This window comes from Kwoniella newhampshirensis, chromosome 6, assembly GCF_039105145.1.
Source record: "Kwoniella newhampshirensis strain CBS 13917 chromosome 6, whole genome shotgun sequence".
In the NCBI taxonomy this organism is placed as follows: domain Eukaryota; kingdom Fungi; phylum Basidiomycota; class Tremellomycetes; order Tremellales; family Cryptococcaceae; genus Kwoniella; species Kwoniella newhampshirensis.
The window spans coordinates 925,128-944,545 of NC_089960.1; the positions used below are offsets into that span (position 1 = coordinate 925,128).

At 50.9% G+C, this 19,418-nt stretch overlaps 6 protein-coding genes across 6 annotated transcripts; 3 read left to right on the top strand and 3 right to left on the bottom strand.

Annotated features, from left to right (window-relative positions):
• Window positions 1–1,315: 1,315 nt before the first annotated feature.
• Window positions 1,316–4,683, top strand: IAR55_003507 (uncharacterized protein; the record flags this gene model as incomplete). Its single annotated transcript, XM_066946614.1, has 9 exons — window positions 1,316–1,343; window positions 1,400–1,674; window positions 1,757–1,892; window positions 1,953–2,011; window positions 2,065–2,210; window positions 2,261–2,364; window positions 2,422–2,621; window positions 2,671–4,535; window positions 4,602–4,683. The coding sequence occupies 9 exons, from the start codon at window positions 1,316–1,318 to the stop codon at window positions 4,681–4,683; spliced, it is 2,895 nt and encodes a 964-aa protein (XP_066803006.1).
• Window positions 4,684–5,194: 511 nt separating this feature from the next.
• IAR55_003508 (uncharacterized protein) lies at window positions 5,195–6,768 on the bottom strand (the record flags this gene model as incomplete). The annotated part of the gene is made up of 6 exons (XM_066946615.1): window positions 5,195–5,413; window positions 5,480–5,697; window positions 5,833–6,182; window positions 6,271–6,381; window positions 6,486–6,561; window positions 6,672–6,768. 6 exons carry the CDS (start codon window positions 6,766–6,768, stop codon window positions 5,195–5,197), a joined length of 1,071 nt encoding a protein of 356 aa, XP_066803007.1.
• Window positions 6,769–7,436: 668 nt separating this feature from the next.
• IAR55_003509 (uncharacterized protein) lies at window positions 7,437–8,980 on the top strand (the record flags this gene model as incomplete). Its single annotated transcript, XM_066946616.1, has 4 exons — window positions 7,437–7,622; window positions 7,715–7,749; window positions 7,827–8,412; window positions 8,522–8,980. 4 exons carry the CDS (start codon window positions 7,437–7,439, stop codon window positions 8,978–8,980), a joined length of 1,266 nt encoding a protein of 421 aa, XP_066803008.1.
• Window positions 8,981–9,121: 141 nt separating this feature from the next.
• On the bottom strand, window positions 9,122–14,938 carry IAR55_003510 (uncharacterized protein; the record flags this gene model as incomplete). Its single annotated transcript, XM_066946617.1, has 23 exons — window positions 9,122–9,153; window positions 9,289–9,485; window positions 9,569–9,886; window positions 9,946–10,517; window positions 10,571–10,648; window positions 10,697–10,767; window positions 10,819–10,885; window positions 10,941–10,979; window positions 11,029–11,110; window positions 11,167–11,250; window positions 11,307–11,314; window positions 11,377–11,475; window positions 11,557–12,703; window positions 12,754–12,825; window positions 12,884–13,049; window positions 13,097–13,220; window positions 13,272–13,348; window positions 13,395–13,488; window positions 13,535–13,718; window positions 13,777–13,791; window positions 13,860–13,925; window positions 13,978–14,669; window positions 14,732–14,938. The coding sequence occupies 23 exons, from the start codon at window positions 14,936–14,938 to the stop codon at window positions 9,122–9,124; spliced, it is 4,491 nt and encodes a 1,496-aa protein (XP_066803009.1).
• A 551-nt stretch (window positions 14,939–15,489) lies between these two features.
• On the top strand, window positions 15,490–17,090 carry IAR55_003511 (uncharacterized protein; the record flags this gene model as incomplete). Its single annotated transcript, XM_066946618.1, has 5 exons — window positions 15,490–16,092; window positions 16,214–16,383; window positions 16,453–16,591; window positions 16,659–16,757; window positions 16,872–17,090. The coding sequence occupies 5 exons, from the start codon at window positions 15,490–15,492 to the stop codon at window positions 17,088–17,090; spliced, it is 1,230 nt and encodes a 409-aa protein (XP_066803010.1).
• Window positions 17,091–17,321: 231 nt separating this feature from the next.
• Window positions 17,322–19,411, bottom strand: IAR55_003512 (uncharacterized protein; the record flags this gene model as incomplete). The annotated part of the gene is made up of 8 exons (XM_066946619.1): window positions 17,322–17,517; window positions 17,607–17,803; window positions 17,852–18,039; window positions 18,145–18,225; window positions 18,303–18,415; window positions 18,520–18,730; window positions 18,879–19,050; window positions 19,259–19,411. The coding sequence occupies 8 exons, from the start codon at window positions 19,409–19,411 to the stop codon at window positions 17,322–17,324; spliced, it is 1,311 nt and encodes a 436-aa protein (XP_066803011.1).
• Window positions 19,412–19,418: the final 7 nt, after the last annotated feature.

Consider the following 19,418-nt stretch of genomic DNA (forward strand, 5'->3'; position numbering starts at 1 on the left):
GAAATTTCATCTATGACCTGCAATTCAACCAGAACCTTGTTCAGATAACCAGGGAACCCCTCGGTTGACACGGCAAGGCTAGAACCTCGTTCTACTACCCAGGTGCATTCATTGCTGATAGGACTCAGGAAGCAGAAGCAGGGGGCCGGAGTGTGGGTGTTCATTTCGGTCCTTGGAACTGAGAAAAGGGGAGATGACCGGTATAGCCTCTCTTCTAGGAGGGATGAAAGACAGGGAGAGCGGGGCAGAAGGGCGGACTGGTCACATACAATTTGCAAAGAACCCAAGAACCAGAATAGCAGTGGTGATAGTTGGGTCACAACGTCTGGTAGTTTACAAGATCGTCCATCTATCCCATCTGCTTCCACTTCGTCACGGCTCCATCGGTCTATCGACAAAACCTCGCTGCGTCCTCGAAGGATCAAATTCTGCTTGAAGCAGAGGCGAACAAGAGCTTTGAAAGCCCGATCGAAACAACGGCGAAGGAGGTAGAAGATCCAGGTGAGTGAAGATCTAAACATCTCATCGACGTCCTCTCTGCATCGGAAATCATTCTCTTCTGCGCAGCGTTGGCAGGCCTTGATTTCTTGCGTATGACGATGTCGCCAGGTGTCGTATCATCGCCGACGAGAGGGTGGCCGGCGGTAGTGACACCTCCCCTATCAGCGCACGGACATGACATTTAGCGTGTGTGCGCATCGTGGGCTTTCACACCTGCCCTTCTAGGATGTACCCCTTGTTTCCCCAACCCCTTTCCCCTGGCCGAATGCTTCTTTCTCCCGCACGGACCTCGATCCAATCCTCGCCCTCGAGGCAATGTCTCGTGATCTCATGTCGAAATCGCTACCGTCACCCACCCCCTCAAACACACCCCTCCAGTCTCTACCGTCCCTTCATGTCTCTGAACCGGAAAACTTCATATCATTCATGTCTCGTCTTGTCTCGTCTCATCCTCACAACCATACTCAATACTCTCTTCTGTTCTCGCCCAAGCCTCGTTATCAGCCTTTTCCTCTACTGCTTGGCCATCTTGACATCTCCACCCCGCGATATCTTTACGTTTTGCGGGGTTGGGTTTCGTCTCAATTGTAATTCGTCCCACTGATAGATCACCATCCTTGATTGGTTGCTTTTTGGGTTCTATCCGCGACCCACTTCTTTTCCCAAGGATTGAACACCTTTTTATGGTCTATACCTCTGTCCCTGGTGGATTCGCCGTTGACCGTTTGCTCACTGCCTGACCTCGTCCATTCAACAGCGTAGCTCGCTCAACTCTTCCTTCTGATCATCATCTCCAAGCTAGACTGCAGCGATCATGTGGCCTTCTCAGGATATCTGGAATAGTGAGTTCTTTCTTGTCCGCAGTCTTGTGCGTACTCACTTAGACTTGCGATCTTAGATCCTCAGGCTCTCGCCGAATACTACCAATCCCAAGCTATCCCTCTTCGACCTCAACCCGGTGTCCTCGTCGCCTCCATCATCGTGTCCATTCTCGGTTCTTACGCTACTCTGCTCGTCCTCGGTCGTCGAACAAGTTCTCGAGGATGGAGGAATCACGGTCTTCTCGGTCTCGCAGCGCTCGTCTTCGCGGCGTGTGCTATTTGGGGTATGCACTTCGTCAGTATGATCAGCGTCAGACTCAGGCCTAGTCCAGACCTGACCTGGTATCTGCGAGTAAGTCACAATTCGCTTCCTCTGAGCAGTCAACCACCTTGAGCTCGTACTCGGTCACTGACGAAGGGGCGCGCTGGTTCAGTTCGACAGGGGTATGACAACTCTCTCCCTGTTCGTGCCGATTATTGCGACCGCCATGGCCTTCTGGGTCATTGGTTCAGAACTCGAATTCCAGATCTGGCGTGTTGGTTTCGCCGGTGTCTTCTTGGGTCTCACAGGTGAGCCGGGCCTCCTCACTTCTGAGAAAGAACCGCTGACAGAATGCTGGCTCCTCTCAGTCGGTCTCATGCACTACTCTGCCTCATTCAGGCTTCCTTACTTGGCAGTTTCATACACCGTGAGTGTGGCAGATCGTAACGTCATCAGCTGTTAAGCTCACATACCGCTCAGGCTGTAACGGTCGTCTTCGCTCTGATTCTGGCTGTCGTCGCTGCCACCGTAGCACTGTTCCTGTTCTTCCGACTTCGAGCGCAGTGGCAAGACTCGTGGTGGAAGCGAGGACTTTGTAGTCTGGTCTTGGCGACCGCGGTGTGCGGGTGAGTCGAAATAGACCGTTGTTGCTATTCTTCCGCTGACACTCTGATAGTATGCATTACCTCGGTCTCGGCGGTACGTCTTATAGAACGAAAGCGGGTGTCGACCCCCGAATCTATGCTGAGGGTAACGATCAAAGTACACGATTGACCATCAGTGAGTGCATCACATCCGGGAGCGTTGTGGCGACAAGCTGATAACATCATTCCCTAGTCATCTCGGTCATGTGCGGTGTGATTGTGCTCATTTGTTTCGCGATTGCCTTCTATGATGCAATGACTCGTCGACAAATCAGAAATAAGGCTAGAAACATTGTTATCGCCAGCGCTTCTTTCGACAAGACCGGCAAGTTGCTCGTAAAGAACGACGGTACTATCCCCATGCAAGTCATTCAGACCGACGCAGACCTTCAAGTGAGTGGGATATTTGTGAGATTGAGCGACAACCATTGACAAACCGCAGCGAGTGCTTGGAGAGCTCGACCCTCGGCAGCCCACTTTCCAGTGGCTATACCAGCTTTCCTTCAACTGGGCTCTTGTCACTCCTTTCGTCCCTCGAATACTCAAATCTGTTGTCGATCGTCAAAAGGGCAAGTTCCAACAAGCGAGCCCACTGGAGCGTGGTATACCGAACTCGGCATGGGAGACACTGCTTTTCCGAAGTCGTTTCGTCGAGGCGTCCGTTCTTCTCGCCCAACAACTCGACTTGTCCGTCGAGTCACTCGGTGCGATGTTCGACCGTGTGCTCACTACTGGAACTCGAGAGGCTGAACCTCAGGACAAGTCAGAGAAGAAGGCGGAAGAAGGCAAGGTAGGCATGAAGAACGATGATGAAAGTTCAATTCACGGTATCACCCTTCGAATGCACAACTCGGAAGGTGTCATGCTTTTCCTCGTTCGAGAAATCGGAGACGGCCACCCCTCAGCTTGGGACCAACCCAATGCCGACAAGAATCAGCTCCGATCCGTCGACACGGTTGACAACTACACTTCGAGAGGTTACCGAATGGCCGAGACTCGATTCTTCTCCAAGGCAATGGCCGATCACTTCGGCGTATCTAAGTCGGAGATGGATGTCTTCTTGTCAGCTTGTAAAACTTACGCCAAGCGAGGTACTCGACCTGTCGTCCAGAGTGGCGGTGCCTACCTTGGTCTTTTCGGTGTCAGGCCCACCGGTACTCAACTAGGTGGACTCGATGTCCTTGTTTACAACTTCGCCCGTCACCAAATTCCTGCATATCGACTGCCCGACGTCGGCTATCCTCTTTCCACGACCATGAAGACCTGGATACGAGAATTAGCAAATGCAAGTATGGGAGAGGTACTGCGAAGGTGTAACGAAGCTGTTGAGAAGGCGGAGAATTCGGATGACGGGTCGAACTCTATCCGCTCCCATGAAGATGAAACAATGTACGACTTCCAAGCCGCAATTGCTGTCGCCATCGAAGCTCTTACCACCGCCTTGCGATGCTGGCCAACACTCCTCGACATCGCCAAGTTGTCTCCTGAGATTCTAGAAATCCCTGCTTCCGACAACGACGACAAGCTGCCGGCTCAAATGGTTGTTCTCGAGGTAGTCCTCCCCGCACCTGATGCTCGGCTCACCCCGGTACAATCTCGAGCATCAGGTGTCCAAGCGCCTGGTCTGTCTTCCGGTCGTCATGAAAGTGACAAACCTCCTGCACCATTCGTATACACCCCATTCAGCCTGTTCACTAAATCTCAAGCGATGCTCTTGCGGGCCAAGGGCTTCCAAGAGTTCTCGAGGAACACCGCGATGGATCTTAACAAAGTTTACCCTCTCATGCCTACGGATGTCGCAGCTGAGCTCGATGCCGCCGACCTCGGCGAGAAAGGAGCATTGGATGTGATGGGTAATCCATTTGGAGGTATGAACCAACGGTGGGCGACTCGAGGGAACACAGCCAAATCAGGTAGCAAGGGTCTTATCGTCGATATCTCGCAAGCGAATGCCAGCGGACATCTTCGACTTGACTCTGAAGGAAATGCTGTCTCCTCCCCTGGAATGATCTCCACAGACGGATCAGAAACAGCGTACGAGAAGAACTTTGGTAGTATCGGAGGATCACTACACGCTTTCACTCCCGGTCAAGCGCGAAGAGGGAGTAGACCCAACACTGGACAGTCGGATCAGACTACCGCTTCAGTCGTAGCTGCACCTGCTGAAGCTGTCAAGAAGGGATTGACGACGTTGGTCAACAAGGCAAAGGAGACTGCCGGTCAGACTGTCGGTACATCGGATGTTGACCTGAACGAAGACCCGGTTGGACCGCCAGTCTACTCGAGTATCAGGAACAGAACCGATGGGTGAGTCGACGTTTGCTGTGACGATGTCCGTCTGTTCGTCATGCTGACGAGTGTCTGTTCCTACAGGTGGTTCTTGAGGAGTATGCGTGATCTTGAGAGATCGGATCAAGCAGGGGCATTGAATGGTGTACCTTGGCCTGAGAAGTAAACGTCACGTCCAAGTGGGAGTTGCTCATTTCGATTCTCACGAGAAAAAGGGAAAAGGGGGCGGAAGGAGTTCAGGCTTTTCATACATCATGTCACTCACCAGTCCTCGTCTGACGTACGTATATCAACGCTCACGCACACTCGTTTTGGTTATTTTCGTTTCAGACACAAGTCTCGCAAGATGTTTCGCTCTCTATGATTTCGGTTGTGTATCTTTATGAATTGGTTCGGGGTGCGAGAAGCGATGTCGTTGGATCCGAGGTATATAGTTTGTTTCCAGTCCTCGAGCATGCACGGATTCGGCCGATTTATCAGGAACGTCATACCCACCTGATGCATAGCATGACCTGACAGATTGTACAGACAAACTGAATGAGAGAGAGAGTTACATTTGATGATGCCCTGTACCGAGTGATGTATTGATTGTTGTTATCCTTCAATGAAACCTTCGCTTTGATTGCGGCGCTCGCTCTCCCCTTCCCTAGCACGTTCGACGTTCGAAGATAAGCTTACTAATGATCATCTTCGACCAACCAACTCAACAAGACAGGCGCTCCCATCCCTAGAGCCAAGAATCCAACTCTCTCATATTTGCCCAATGTCGGCTCTCCAGTAGACGGGTCCTCATCGTGACCTTCCTCGACGTGGGAATGATGAGCGGAGGAATGTTGGTCTGAAGACGTTGCGGAAAGAGGCTGAATGACAGTTGCGACGTATAGGAAGGAACCGCCCTGCGCAATTATGAAATATCATATAAGACTGGATCACGAACATTGAAGAACGACTGTCGTACTCACAGAGAACAATAGGGCAATTCCGGTCCACCAACCTAAAGTGTCGACGTCACCATCTTTCCCACTTCCCATCTTGGAACTTCCAAAAGCGCTGACGAGGAGGTAGGTCAGGATCGCACCGACTGGAGCGGCGAATGAGAAGATGATGAGTCGTCGTCGGATCGCGGTGTACGATAGCGAGAGGGAAAGGAGGGTGGTGGTCAAGCCTAAAGCGGTTGGGCCTGAGTGTGATTCATATTTGTCAGCTTCTAATTCTCATTCAGCAGACTGTGAATGCATTGGGGGATGCTATTCTGCCCATGTGCGGCAAAGTACGTCGAATGTGGTTGGGAACAGATGGAAAGGCGCACACTCACCTTTATGTACGAGGACCGCCAAGAACACGATCAGACTCAAACTTCCATGACCCGACAAACTACTCGCTCCCAGAGCGATCCCATCCGCCGCCCCGTGAATCACCATGCCCAGCGTCGCATTCAACCCATGCACCGCATCATCGGTAGCGCATCCTGAACCGTTCTTCGAGCCGTCGCCGTTGTTCTCACGCGAAGACGATGGATGTTTGAGGAGGATGGGAGAATGTGAGTTGAGATGTTGGGGCGATGGGCGGGTAGCGGAGTCGATCGAGGGTGATCGGGATGCGGTAGGTGTGGAAGAGGGTGAAGGGGGAGGGGAATGAGGAGGATGAGGGGTGAGGGATTCGATGCTGTGATGAGGGCGTGCGGACATACGTATCAGCTCGCTGAAATATGAGTGCGTCAGGGAGCAAAGAGATTTCCAGGACACAGACGCACAGTAACATCAGAGCGAAGCCCAATAGCAGACTGATCCCAATGGCATGAATCGCAGTCTCGTCGTGACCTTGTCGGTCAGAAGGCAAAGCGTCGAACAGCGTGGACACTCCTCTGCGTGGGTGGATTGACAGGTCAGCTTCGACTGTTGATCAGGTAACAAACAGGTCATGACCACGATCACTCGCAGATACCTGTTGTCATATAGGCGCACTCACTCTGGTATGATGATCGTCAATGCTGCGCCCACCAGTAATCCCATACCCATCACCGAGATGGCCTTTAATCGTTTACCTGCAGACGTCATCGGTTCCAGATATCAGTAAATGAGCGTACGAAGCAGGTAAGCACAAGTCTCGCCTATAGTACATTCCCAAGCTACTAGACAGCTCACTCTCACTCACCTGACGTAGCAGATTTGAACCATAGTGGTATACTGCCCACGACGAAACTCGCTGCGAACATACACAAGCTCTGCGCCAAGAGGAGTGGCAGACCCATTCTGGGCGATGTGCGATTGTGGGAGGAGTGATGGTTCGTTACAGCCAAGTATCGGAAATCAGTTCGATCGCTTGTTCCTTGTTGATGTTTCGGTGCTGTTTTTCTGACTAGAGACCGCAGATACGAATGTTGTGAGACGATGACAGAAAGATTCGTACGGAGGGGTATGAACTGAAGAGGGAGAGAGAGGTGCCGGTTATCGTAGATGACTTGACGGCAGACCGGACTGCTATCAGGTCAGACGGATACCAAAGGTCGATGGATATGGTTGTATCACACGGGGATGATCGGTGAAGAGTATCGAGTGAAGAGTTGATGAAGAGAAAAAGGGAATGAATGACTGTGACGATGAAATGAATATGTGTTGCGAAGTTGGTTGTATATACCCTTGATATGCGATCATCATCATTTCCCAGTTTGACTTTATTCCAGTAGTGGTGGTTCACAACACGTTTTGACTGCTCGTCGTCATCCCCGTCCAATCATACCAATCAATAACATTTCAGTACGACCTACATCCACTCGACAACCAAAGAGCCGCACTCCCTGAAAGGCGCCCTGCACCCCATCGTTGATCGTTGGAGAAAGCCACCCTTCAGTCGCTGCTCGTGTACATTCTTACAACACTGCATCCCGATTCATCTCCGACCGCAACGAGCCCGAGCAAGATGGCCCACCCATCCTCGGATCAACTTCAGCCTCAGCTTCGCCCACATGATGCGGCACCGTTCTCTACCGAATCATATTTCCAGACTCAGAGACCACCTGCGGGACTGGAGGAGAAGACAGCGTTGATGTCGGAGTTTGTCGACAAGTGGAAGAGGGTGAAAGGGAAGAAGGTGGTTTTGGTCACTGTGAGTAGGGACCCTGACGTTCTCGTAGAGGTCATGAGGGACCAAGTCTGATGCCTTCTTCTTGTTGTTGTTGGTGTTATTGTCGGATACAGAGCGGTGGTACGACCGTCCCACTCGAAGCGAACACGTCAGTACACCTCTCTCTCTCCAAATCGCTCAGCTGATATGTATGACCGACGAGACTGACTCGATCGTCGCTCGTAGCGTTCGGTTCCTCGACAACTTCTCAGCAGGAACGAGAGGGGCTACTTCAGCCGAATATTTCCTGTCACAAGGTTACGCTGTCATCTTCATGCATCGACTACACTCACTTCGACCCTTCTCACGACACTATTCACATTCCCTCAACCCATTCCTCGATCTCTTGTCTATCGTTGCTCCATCCTCATCCTCATCCTCATCGTCTTCATCGACATCGTCGACTTCTTCTTCTTCTTCTTCACCCAACATCGTCGTTTCTCCTTCCCATTCATCGACTCTACTCCCCATTCTTCAGGCTTATCATCGAGCTCAGAACCAAGGGACATTACTGTCGATCGAGTTCCAGACTGTCAACGATTATCTATGGTTACTACGCTCCGTCACTGGGATCATGGCCCCGTTAGGAAGGAGAGGCATGTTCTACCTCGCGGCCGCTGTGTCGGACTTCTTCTTGCCAGAGGACAAGGTCGCGGAACATAAGATCCAGTCGAATAAGGGGACGTTGGCTTTGGAGATGGATTCGGTGCCAAAAGTGCTCAGACCGTTGGTTCAGGAATGGACACCGGAAGGATATATCGTTAGCTTCAAGGTCGGTCATCCATGGTTCTCCTTTCTTTCCCACTCCCCATTCCATTCCAATCTTCCCTATAAATCATGTATGATTTGCAGCTAAATGTCATGTTGCGCCTCTCGTACAGCTCGAGACCGACCCAGCTCTGCTTGTCCCCAAATCACGCGCAGCACTCTCTCGATACGGCCACCAGCTCGTCGTCGGTAACGAGCTTCATCGACGTAAACACGAAGTCGTGTTCGTCGAGCGTCGCGCAACATCATCACCATCATCTTCGTCGAGACCGGACCGCTCCACTTTTGATACTCAATCCAACGCTTCCAGAGGCGATGGAGCTCATCCAGGTCCAAGTGGCTCTTCCTCAACTGAGGATCTGACGAGTCCTGCGGACTCGGACGGATATACAGAAACGTGGTTAAGATTGGATGACCTTTCGTCTGGAGATGGGACCGGCAAGGATCAAGGTGGTAAAGGGAGAGACGGGGAAGTGGAAATTGAGGAATTGATAGTCAAAGAATTGGTGGAACGACATCAAACATGGTTGGAAGCAGGCGCCGACCAGGATAATCTAGCTGATCACGTCTGAGTTAGCAAGGTGTGTAATCGCGAAGAAAATGGGCGAGTACTGTCTAACAAACCAGCCGATTTGTCATTGTAATATGCATTTTGCATCATTCATCAAAGCTACATCTGCGCGTTCGTGTCTCCATCCGTAGAGGAATTACCATTACTCGTCCTCGTAGTTTCCTAAGATCTCGGCTGCGTTTCGGTCACCATCAGCGCCTGCTTCACTAAGCTACCAGAATTGATCATTGCAGATGATAGGATCCGGGTGGCCAATTCGGCCACAAGCCCTGGGTTTGGCTCTGATCCCGCAAGGAGCAGTTGACTCACCATCATCATCGATTGGAACCTGTCTATATGGTGTTCTCCTGGCGAACAGATCCTCCAAGAACGGTAATTTTCTCGTGACCCATGCCCATCCTTCTTGCCCGATGGCAACCAAGAAAAGCGGCACGCTTGCAAGTGTTGCAAAAACGCCTGAAGCTGTGTCTCCTCCAAAAGCTCTGTGATCTCCGAGACGAATTGATCTGTTGATTTGCAGAATAAGCATCAGCATGATATGTACGCACACGTTTTCGAGGGTCAGCATTGAGGAGCGAACGTCACTCACCCAGATCTGCTTCCCTTGGTGTAGTACCACCATCCTGCCAGACCTGCAAATGCAAATGGCAGAATAGCTATACTTCCCCAGAACAACCCGCTCAACCCCGCTGATCCACCAATCAATCCAGGGCATTCATGTCTTCTCCCTCGATCAGGTCTTTCACCACCTTCACAGCTCGAATAGGGTATTTTGCGGTACGGCGTCCGTTCGTACCAGTAAGCGGAGTAACCGTCACACTGTTCCCATTCTGTGTCGATTGATAGAGCCGCCGCACCCTCGACCAGGACACAGTTCCCAGATGTGTCACGACGATAATTGAACTCGCTGTAGACTTTGTCAGCTCCGTTCGCTTCGTCCAATCCAGTTGACTATGATCGACTCACCATTCGAAGTCGGACGGTGTACATGTACAGTTTCTGACAATCGTCATGGGCTGCACCACCCTTTCTCCAACGTAACAATTCCTATCCCTGATTCTTCGGTGATACATTGTCTGTCTTCCGAACAGACACTGATCCTCTCGACTCTCACTAGGGGACCATAGCTCGAAATCGTCGTGATTGGGATCTTCGATACTGAGCTCGCACTTGGTCTGCGTGATAGCGGAGAAGTCGAGGTGGACAAGAACGCTCCTGTCAGACCGACCCGGAGCGGTTCCAATGAGCATGAACCGTCGAGAGGTATCGTCTGGAACGGTCTGGATGGTTTGCACTCGAATCGATTCACCGAAAGCGTACTCTTTCCACGTAAGACCCTCGTCCGTGGTGTACAGGACATGGTCGGTGGCTTCTTCGTCATTGGCGAGGACCACGATGGACCCAGAATCTCCAAATTCCCACATGTGAGCGTCTTTGTGAACTTCTTCCCATGTATATCCACCATCTCGAGTGAGGAATATATCCGAGTCTGTGTAAGCCGCAAGCTCTTCTCCAACATTACCGACTGCCAACATGAGCTACCGTCGAAGTATCAGCCGTTGGTCCGCGCAAGACCGATCAAAATACTCACTCCTACAGCTGAGGGGCTGCTGTATGTCGCTTTAGGATCCCTTCGCTCCGTGTATCCATGAATCTGCAGAGCACACGCCTGGTTATCGTGTCAGCATGTTATCGTTCCTCGACGCCAAAAACTTACTGTCGTGCTGCAGTCGTATTCTTGACCGAGGGAGTCCTTGCCAGGGGGATTCAGAGGCTTCCAGGAGCCGCCTAAATGGACTCATCAGAATGAAGCTGCGCGACTGATAACATGAAACTCACCATCATTGTGCGTGATGCGGGTCTGAATCTTCTTCTTTCCCGAAATGTCTGCCTCGCTGGGGTTGGCCTATATTAACAGTTTATCAATTCTCCCCTTCACTCGTAGTGCGGATGCTACTTACCACGACGTTGATCACAGCGATTCCATCAAGACCGATCATCTGGAATCAGAGGTCAATTCAGTCGTTCTGGACGGCAGCACGAACAAACCTTCTCAAAGTCCACGTATCCTGCGCTGTTCCTGTTCACGTATTCGACCGCAAGGCCGTAATAGGTTCCATTCGAGTTAGACCTGAGAAGCACGATCAGCATCGAAATATTGACGGCGTTACAGGAGCTCATACATACTTGAAGATGCTTCCCCACTCTTTGTTGGCTGCTTGGTTCATTGTTACATGGATGAACACCGAGTCAGTGCTACTCTCAAGGATCCTGTAGACAATTCATCAGTAAACGTCTCAGGTAGGATCGAAAGGCAGGAAGCGTACGTGTAAGCCTGAAATTCGCATTGTTGTCAGTCAGTATGTCGGATTTTCTTGTCGCGGACTGCGCACTCACCCTGTTGTCTATTCTCATGTTGGGCGGGAATTGTCCTTCAGAGAAAATATATCCATCGAGCGATACCTGCAATGTCAAAGTCCCTGCTAATTCGTTCAACTGCACGAACCAGCGTCAGTGAAATGTAGCTGTAGCTGTGTGAAGCTCTTTCTACCCTATTAGACTGCTGACGCCACTCACCTGGGCGACCAACAAATACTCGGAAAAGCTCGCAAAGCCAACAACAGAATCGAACAACCTGATCTTCTTCGAATAGTAGTTCGGACCAGCGATCAATTCGATCGGGTTGTATTCACCCGAGGTCTGACTGCCTTTCTTGTCCCTGTAGCTCTCGCAAATGATCTCCCTCTCATCGATCTTCAATCTCGCATCCCTTGCCCAAGCACAGTTTCTCACATACTCTTCAACCTTCTTCCATCTCCTTCCATGATCGGTCGAGTAGAACGCTACCGCCCGGCAAGAAGTGGAAAAGGTATTGGAGCAGTCGACGGAGCCGGTATAAATCAACCAGTCGGGTTTGGTCGGATGGAAATCGAGAATCGGAATACCGAGGTTATTGGGATCCATGGGAGCGGTGATAACGTTCCAAGATTTGCCGGTATCGGTAGTATAATATATCTTGCGGGAACTGGTCAAAAGGTATGCCCTCTCGTAGCTGAAGGAGTGCATTGTCACTCCCAGGAAAGTCTCTTGCTCGAAGAGCTGTTTCCAGGAGAACCCCTCGTTACTCGATTGCCAAAGTGTACCGTCACTCAACTGAAGGAGTATTGTTTGCGATTCAGGGAAGTATTGATGTTGAGTGATAATCGAAGTGAATTCGTGAAGGACGTGAGAAGCCTTCCCGTTCTCTGGTCTTGCCGAAGCGCACTGCTTCTGGATAGGGCTGTCTTTTGCTTGACCTGATCGGTTCTCACATGTGTTTCCCGGGATCTTCCTGTACCCAGAAGACCCAAGGTACGTGTCGTCCTTCTTGTTGCAAGTCCCCGCGGGAACAGGCTCGGGACCGACGGCGACACACTCTCCGTCTTGTCGAACATAGTTGAAATCACACTCGTAGTCGTCATCTGTACAAGCACAGTTTTCCTCGTGACCAACAGGATCTTCGAATTTGTGTCCAACATAGCATTGAGCGCCCAGCTTACGCCTCTGGTACCATTGCTTATGTCCCATGAGGCATTCCTTGCCATCAGCAGATCGTGCGTACCATCTCTCGAAATCGGCATCTTTACACTGCCGGTTCTGAAGCGGCGCGAAGTCGAGGAAGATCATGGCGTGTCGTCCGCCGCCGCTTGAGTCACGCCGAGGCAAGGTGCCAAGAAGGATGAATCTGGGGTGTGCTATCAGCGATCCTGGTCAGTACCGCCGAAAACAACTCACTTCTGAGATGTGGAATCGGGTATCGTAGTCAACACTAAGCCTCGAACGGTGACGCCTAGATCCAGTTGTGTCCTTAAAAGGAGGGATACATCAGACTGATTGATCTTGCATGTATTGAACCGTGACTCACCAAGTCGCGCCTCCGTCGTACGAGTAATGAACATGATCCGTCGCCTCCTCGTCATCAACGATCACAAGAATGCTGCCTTGATCTCCAAACTCGTACTTGTGAGCGCCTTCTTGTACCATACGCCAACTCAACCCCGCATCGGTCGACAAGAAAGTATCGCACTCCTCTGCTATGGCATCAGCGCCATTTCACCTGCAGAAGCTGTGAGCTCACCGTAGGGAGCAAGGCTATCGCCGACCGAACCGACCGCCATCACGTAACCAGGAGCGGTCGAGGAGAAGACGCGACCAATGTTATGAGGCACAGTTACAGAGTGCACATGAAGTGAACATGTGTCCTGACCAGAGACATTTAGCCGCATTCAAACGCAAAACAACAAAACACTCACAATGTTGTCCCTACTGCAAGCCCAATCATCTCCGTTGAGGTGCTTCTCTGGCGCCTTGAGGGGTCTCCAGCTCGAACCTGGTCTGGTCAGCTGCTTACCTACCCAAACATACGACGGGCTCACCATCATCGTACGTGATTTTGCTCTTGATTTTTTTGGCTTCTCCCCATCCGACTACTTCTTCTCGGTTTGCCACGATGTTCGCGATGCCGACGCCCTACGACGCTGTTAGATCAAGGACAAAGGGAAGACAGGGATCTCACCTCAAGCCCGACCAGCTGCTCAAAGTCGACTATGCCGTACTCGTTTCTATTCGTGTCCGCGAGAGCCTCCACGAAGTATGTGCCTTCGCTAGAAGACACGAAAAGGGTACCGATGTTGGCAGAGGGGGAGGTCAGAATGTCGACCGCGATGGAGTGTGTCGTAGATTCTACAACAGTATATGCACTACAAACTGGAATCAGTCCAGGCTTTCCTCAACGTAGCACCAGGAAAAACAGCTTACTTCTCTTTGAGATCTCTGGAATAAGGAAGCGAGGTGCTATCAGCCATAAGTCTCCATGAAGAGATGTCTTCGAGTAGACTCACGGCATTGCTGAGTGCGGAAATTTAGTCTGACGCCATTGCAACCCATCAGTAGAAACATAGAGGTGCCTACATACGAATCAGCCTTCGACACCCGTGACAGTCGATCGACACGACTCACATCGGATCTCCACCGACGGCCCTTTTCCCGTCGTCCAGCACTCTCAGAGCCGCGACTAGGAACTTGCTGACGACTCCGAGTCCCACTACGCCTCTCGCCCTCTTTCCTATCCCCAGATCGACAAACTTGCTGGTCGCGAACCAGTCCTCCGACGCATACAGTCTGCTCTCCTTGTAACTGTGCATTCCTCCATCTCCCGGTTTCATACTCTGATCGAATGCCACGCAGAAGATCAACGATTCTGGCGAGTTGACGAAAGCGGGTGATGATCTTGCAAAGAGACATTGTGAGGTCTGAGTGAGGAGTAATTGCGGCTCGGTTCTGAAAGCGTCTTTGGTGTAGAACGTCTCATCCCAACATGTTTTTCCACCTCCCCATTTCCCTGATCCAGTATCCTCACACGCGACGCCCTGGAACAAGATCCATCCTTCCCTCTCTGCATGGAAAGACAATGTCGTACCGCTCAGACTTGCTTCCCGAGGAGTTTCGAATGACTGCCAGCTTGCTCCTCGATTGTACGTCACCCAGTGGGTGTAGTATCGTCCGATGATGAAGGCCATCTCGTTGTTGTAAGGATGTTCGACAAGACGTACAGCTTCTCCTTCAGAGGGTCCGGAAATCGCCTCCCAAGTCTTGCCTTCGTCCGGGGATCGCATGACGGCAAGTCGTACAGGGTCATGGTACATCACCACCTATTCCAAGCGAAAGATGAGTATCATGGTGCTAATGAGCTTGTGAGTGCTAATGCGCTTACGGGGGTATCATCGAAGTAGAATAGACGATTAGGGAGATTCTCAATCCGATTGACAGTGACCTCTGGGTCTCCAGCTATAACTCCCATGGGCGATAATAATAAACCCAACACTAAACTGAGGACGAACAACATGCTGAGCGATGATTTCGAGGGAGCGAAGAATGGACCACCGTGCCGCAGTTGGATATGTGAATGCCGTGAGCTCATATCGGGTGAGGGCTGATCATCCAGACAATGAGATGCGACAAAGCAGAAATCGAGTGGTGTGCAAGTCTGGTGGACGTGAAAGGAGACGAGATCGGCTATATGTTCACTCCGTTTTGCTAGGTGGCGAAAATGTGGGATTCACTGATACGTCGCTTCTCGTATCGGTGACAAGCACGCTGTCGTTCCCTGCAGTCCCCAAGATACCAGATGGGTTATCGATGAGAGATGATGTTTGAGCAAGTTGTCGAGAGGTGAGACTGGGGGAAATGCGATTTAAGCGTTGGCGCGTTACTCGCTGCTCTGGCGCATTCCCGATTGCTCGTCACCGTTCGCAGTTATCTCGCTGGAAGCCGAGCGGAAGGAGATCACGTGATGAAAATGCGGATTACAACAGCTTTCGTAATGGGATTACAACACTTACAACACCTTTTCTAATCCCCTCGAGAAGCTACCTCCACCATCCGTGTCCTGTCTAGATTATTTCGATCAATCTATTCATTGGATGTTCACCTCATCTCCTACCAAACCCTTGATCGGTAACAAAAGCCAGAATGATGGTTCGAGGTCCTCGACTGGCATTGCGACTTGTTCGAAGAGCACTACATACTCGAGCTCAGACATTCTACTCCCCGACACCCGAATTCTTGGCCGATCACTTGGCTCAGAATCCCCTTCCATCCTTGTCCCAGTCCACCTCCGTCTTCTTACTATCAACGACACTTTCCTCATTACCACAGACCCTGCTGATCCTCCAGACATTCTTCCCCAATCATATCGCCTCGTTCTCCATCACTCTTCCGGGACAAGAGCCGACGCTGTCCCTTGCGACGTTCTCGCCCTCACGATCGGGTGAGGAAGTGACAACATGGCGATCTGAATCAAGTGGGAGACCACCGGCTGAGGTCGGCCGATTTCAACGACCTGAAAGACAAAGGGACCAACTGAGAGCGGAAGAAGAGAAAGGGAAAGAACAGGGAGAAGCGGAGCAGCGGCTGGCGGGAGAAGGTTGGGCTGGAATGTGGAGGAGTGAGAGTGATGTGGGAAGGATAGAACAGTTGGAAGGTGTGGAAGCGGAGAGTTTCTTGATGCTAAGCGATGAAAGACCTGGACCGGTATTGAGAGCTCTGGATGAGATGTATCCCAAAGCGTCGAAGGTGAGTCCACCGACTCGTATCAACTTGACTCGATGTGAATGTAGTGAATGGACTGAACCGAATCTCATCAAGGAGAAGGAGATACACAAGGCTGATCACAGGCTACTTGGTTCTTGTATAGACCGGTATCTTGACAGCTTCCACTCCCTTCATCACGGAAAGACCGCATACGCTACTTCACAACGGCAAGATATACGAGTCAGGCACAATCGGTCTTGCCTTTCCCAAATCTGCAGTGACACAAACGGATCTCGGTCTCAGTCCAATGTTACCGCCCGTGACGATTTCTGGGTGAGCCTTGCTTGCCTTTGTCCACGTAGCTCCTGCGTACACATGAGCCGATACATTTGTTTCATGTAGTGCACAGGGGAACATGCTTCTTTCAATCGACGGGATGAACTCCAACCCGACGCAAGTGCTCATTGGTGCCATCCAGAAGAGAGGCGGAGTGGGTCTCACGAAAGAGGAAGAATTCTACTTGGGTCTCTTGGAACAAGGAGTCAATTGACATTCATAGGGGACAATGCCTTTCAAGATAGCTGGCTGACTGATTTGCCACTTTATAGGACGTCAAGCGAGTGGTCAAGATTCTCAGTGGAGATCCCAGTCGTGGTGCTCTGTCCGTCGATATGGAAGATCCGTTACTGGTCGGTCAAACTGTCCAGGTGAATCTAACCTTTCCCAACTGATCACCCAACGGCGAATAAAGGCCCCACCTCCACTTGATTCGTCAGACGTGGTCTAATCACCACTGATCAACCAGCTGACACTTTCCTCAGTTCATGCATCGATCTACTCCAGTATCGCTTCCCCACCCTTCGCCATCAACGATAACATTTTCATCCATACCCAAATCAGACGAGATCGACGATACACCCATCGGTACACCTCGAGTCGTTGACGGCTTCCTCGGTCTTAGCGAGGGAGGATTCATCTACTCCAATCCTTCTTCCGCAATCTGTACTGCCCCAGGCGCTATGACGACTTGGAAGATATAGAGACGAGAAGGATCAACAGAACAATGCATTGCGTGTGTTGTGGGACGAATTACTTATGCTACGGTACGAAAGAGGGCATCTACGCTACAAGGTCCATGACATGACGGAAATATCCGATGGGTCTGCTCGTCTATCCGAATCTATCGATCTACGTGTTTCTTCTTTGCTGTCTGCTGCTGAAGTCATCATCATATGGGAAAGGACATCGCTTTGGCTCGAACGACTGGCTGTTCATCCGCAAAGCGACTCGTAAGAGTACTGATGATCGGCGGCGTTCTGGGGGATCCAACCACCGTCTAAGCCTGCTTTGTACGACCAGTCTCCTGCGTCCTCAGTCTTCCACGTCCAGTGGATATATCCTTGACCGTTACGTTCATAGACTTGAGTCTGAACATCAAAGAACTTCCTCATGAACGCCTTGTACTCGCTGTAGAGGGAGGAGATGAAGAGCCGTCAGCACATTTGTATGGCCACCTTGAGCTGAATACTGTATGAAAAGAGGAAATCGATGCCTACTTTGAGTACTGACTGACATCATTCGACTTGTCAGAACAAGTCCCATGATAGGTCGAACCGGAATAGGATCCGTCGTATCGAGACCCAATACCTCGACCATTCAGGTACTTCGCGCAATCCGTAGTCGCAAGGGACCACTCGCCAACCATCAGGTTCAACGGTGATTGGGAGTATGTACTCGCTTTGCCGCAAATTTCCTGGACAGTAGTCAATGTTGATCGGTTTTGAATCAAGATGGGACTTACTGAGATGTGACGATCCCAAGTCCAAGTCTGATAATCGTCGTTGAATACTTGGTAGTTGTGCGTATCAAGAAAGACATCTTCGTAGGTCGGTTCAGTCATGTAGTTGTCGAAGGTAGAGAGAGGTTGGAAGCCATCGTGAATCACGATTTCGAGTCCTGATTTAGCAGAAGAACCTTGAGGTGCCCAGGCTACGGTCAGTGTTGAGCAAGTTAGTACAACCTCATTGATACATAGAGCACGTAGCAAGGGATCTCGTGGGGGAAACATCAGGAAGAATGATAAAGGACACTCACGATATCGCGCGGCACCATAAGCATCGTACCAGTATTGACGAGTCGTCTGGAGCAATTGATCGTTAAGGTAGGTAGCAGGCTCTGTGCAAATCGCGGATGTTCATCAGATTGCCATGCCAGCGCAAGTGTATCTCTGAATGACCTAAGCGATCTCTCACCATTCAGCAGACCAAGCATAGTGACCACCTGGTAATACGCCGGATCCGAGTATTTTCGACTAAGTGAACCTATGATGTTGATGGACCTTTGGACATTGTTATAGTCGTTTTGCCTGGGGAACCAACGTCAGTATATCCTCGACCGACATATCTGGCCCGTGAGATACCACAGCTAGCGGACGGCGAGCGGCATGGTGCGAAGAGATAGAGAACTCACCAAGTAGCGTCACCTCTTCTTCCGGAGTTATCATACCCATTCTGACTACCCGGAACACCATGCAGGTCGATGAGGACTTTCAAGCCATGATTTCGTGCCCAGCCAATGGCCTTGTCGAGATAGTCCGCTTGACCTTGGTGGTATGGCTCGCCAGCCGAGATATCGTAGGCCCAATAACCTATCGGTATTCTGACGTGATTCAGACCAGCGGCTAAGGGAAGGTCAAAGTATCAGTATAGTGATCTGAGCGTCGTACGACGTCGAACAAGACTCATGTAGAACAAATAGGTTTGAAACTTGAAGGGGGTCTAAGAGGCATGTTCGAGGGGAGCAAGGAGGTCGATGGTGAGAAAACTCACCTGCGATTTGTGCGAAGTCATCCTCCGTGAACCACTCATTCCAATGTTTGGTCAGAGCAGAATGAGCTGTGTCGTAATCCTGATATTGGCCAAACGTGTACTCGTCAACGATAGCGTTGTTGCCGGTCGACTCGAAGAGAGAAGGTGTGATAAAAGGTTCGATCACCAGCCACTGTTATGATCCATCATGGTACATCAGCTTGGTCGCTCGAGTGAAATATCCGGGTCTGACTGTGTGCAGGTTGTGAAGAATAGAGACATGTATTGTAGACAGCAGACTAGGATGGGGACAAAGAGGGTTTGAAAAGAGTGGGAGAGTGCGCAAAGATCGTGCGTGACTGATTTCAGGAAGGAACACAGAAGCAAGGACCGCGACTCACTCCGCCGATATTAACTCCTCTGATCTTCTGAGAACCATAAGGCCACCCGACGTTAACGTCACGGTTCTGCTGCTTTGCACGAGGAGATGGCGAGGTGGCAGGCAGGGCAGACACAACTCCTGCAAGAGCAAGAAGGGAGGAGAGGAGGAGCATGATTGGT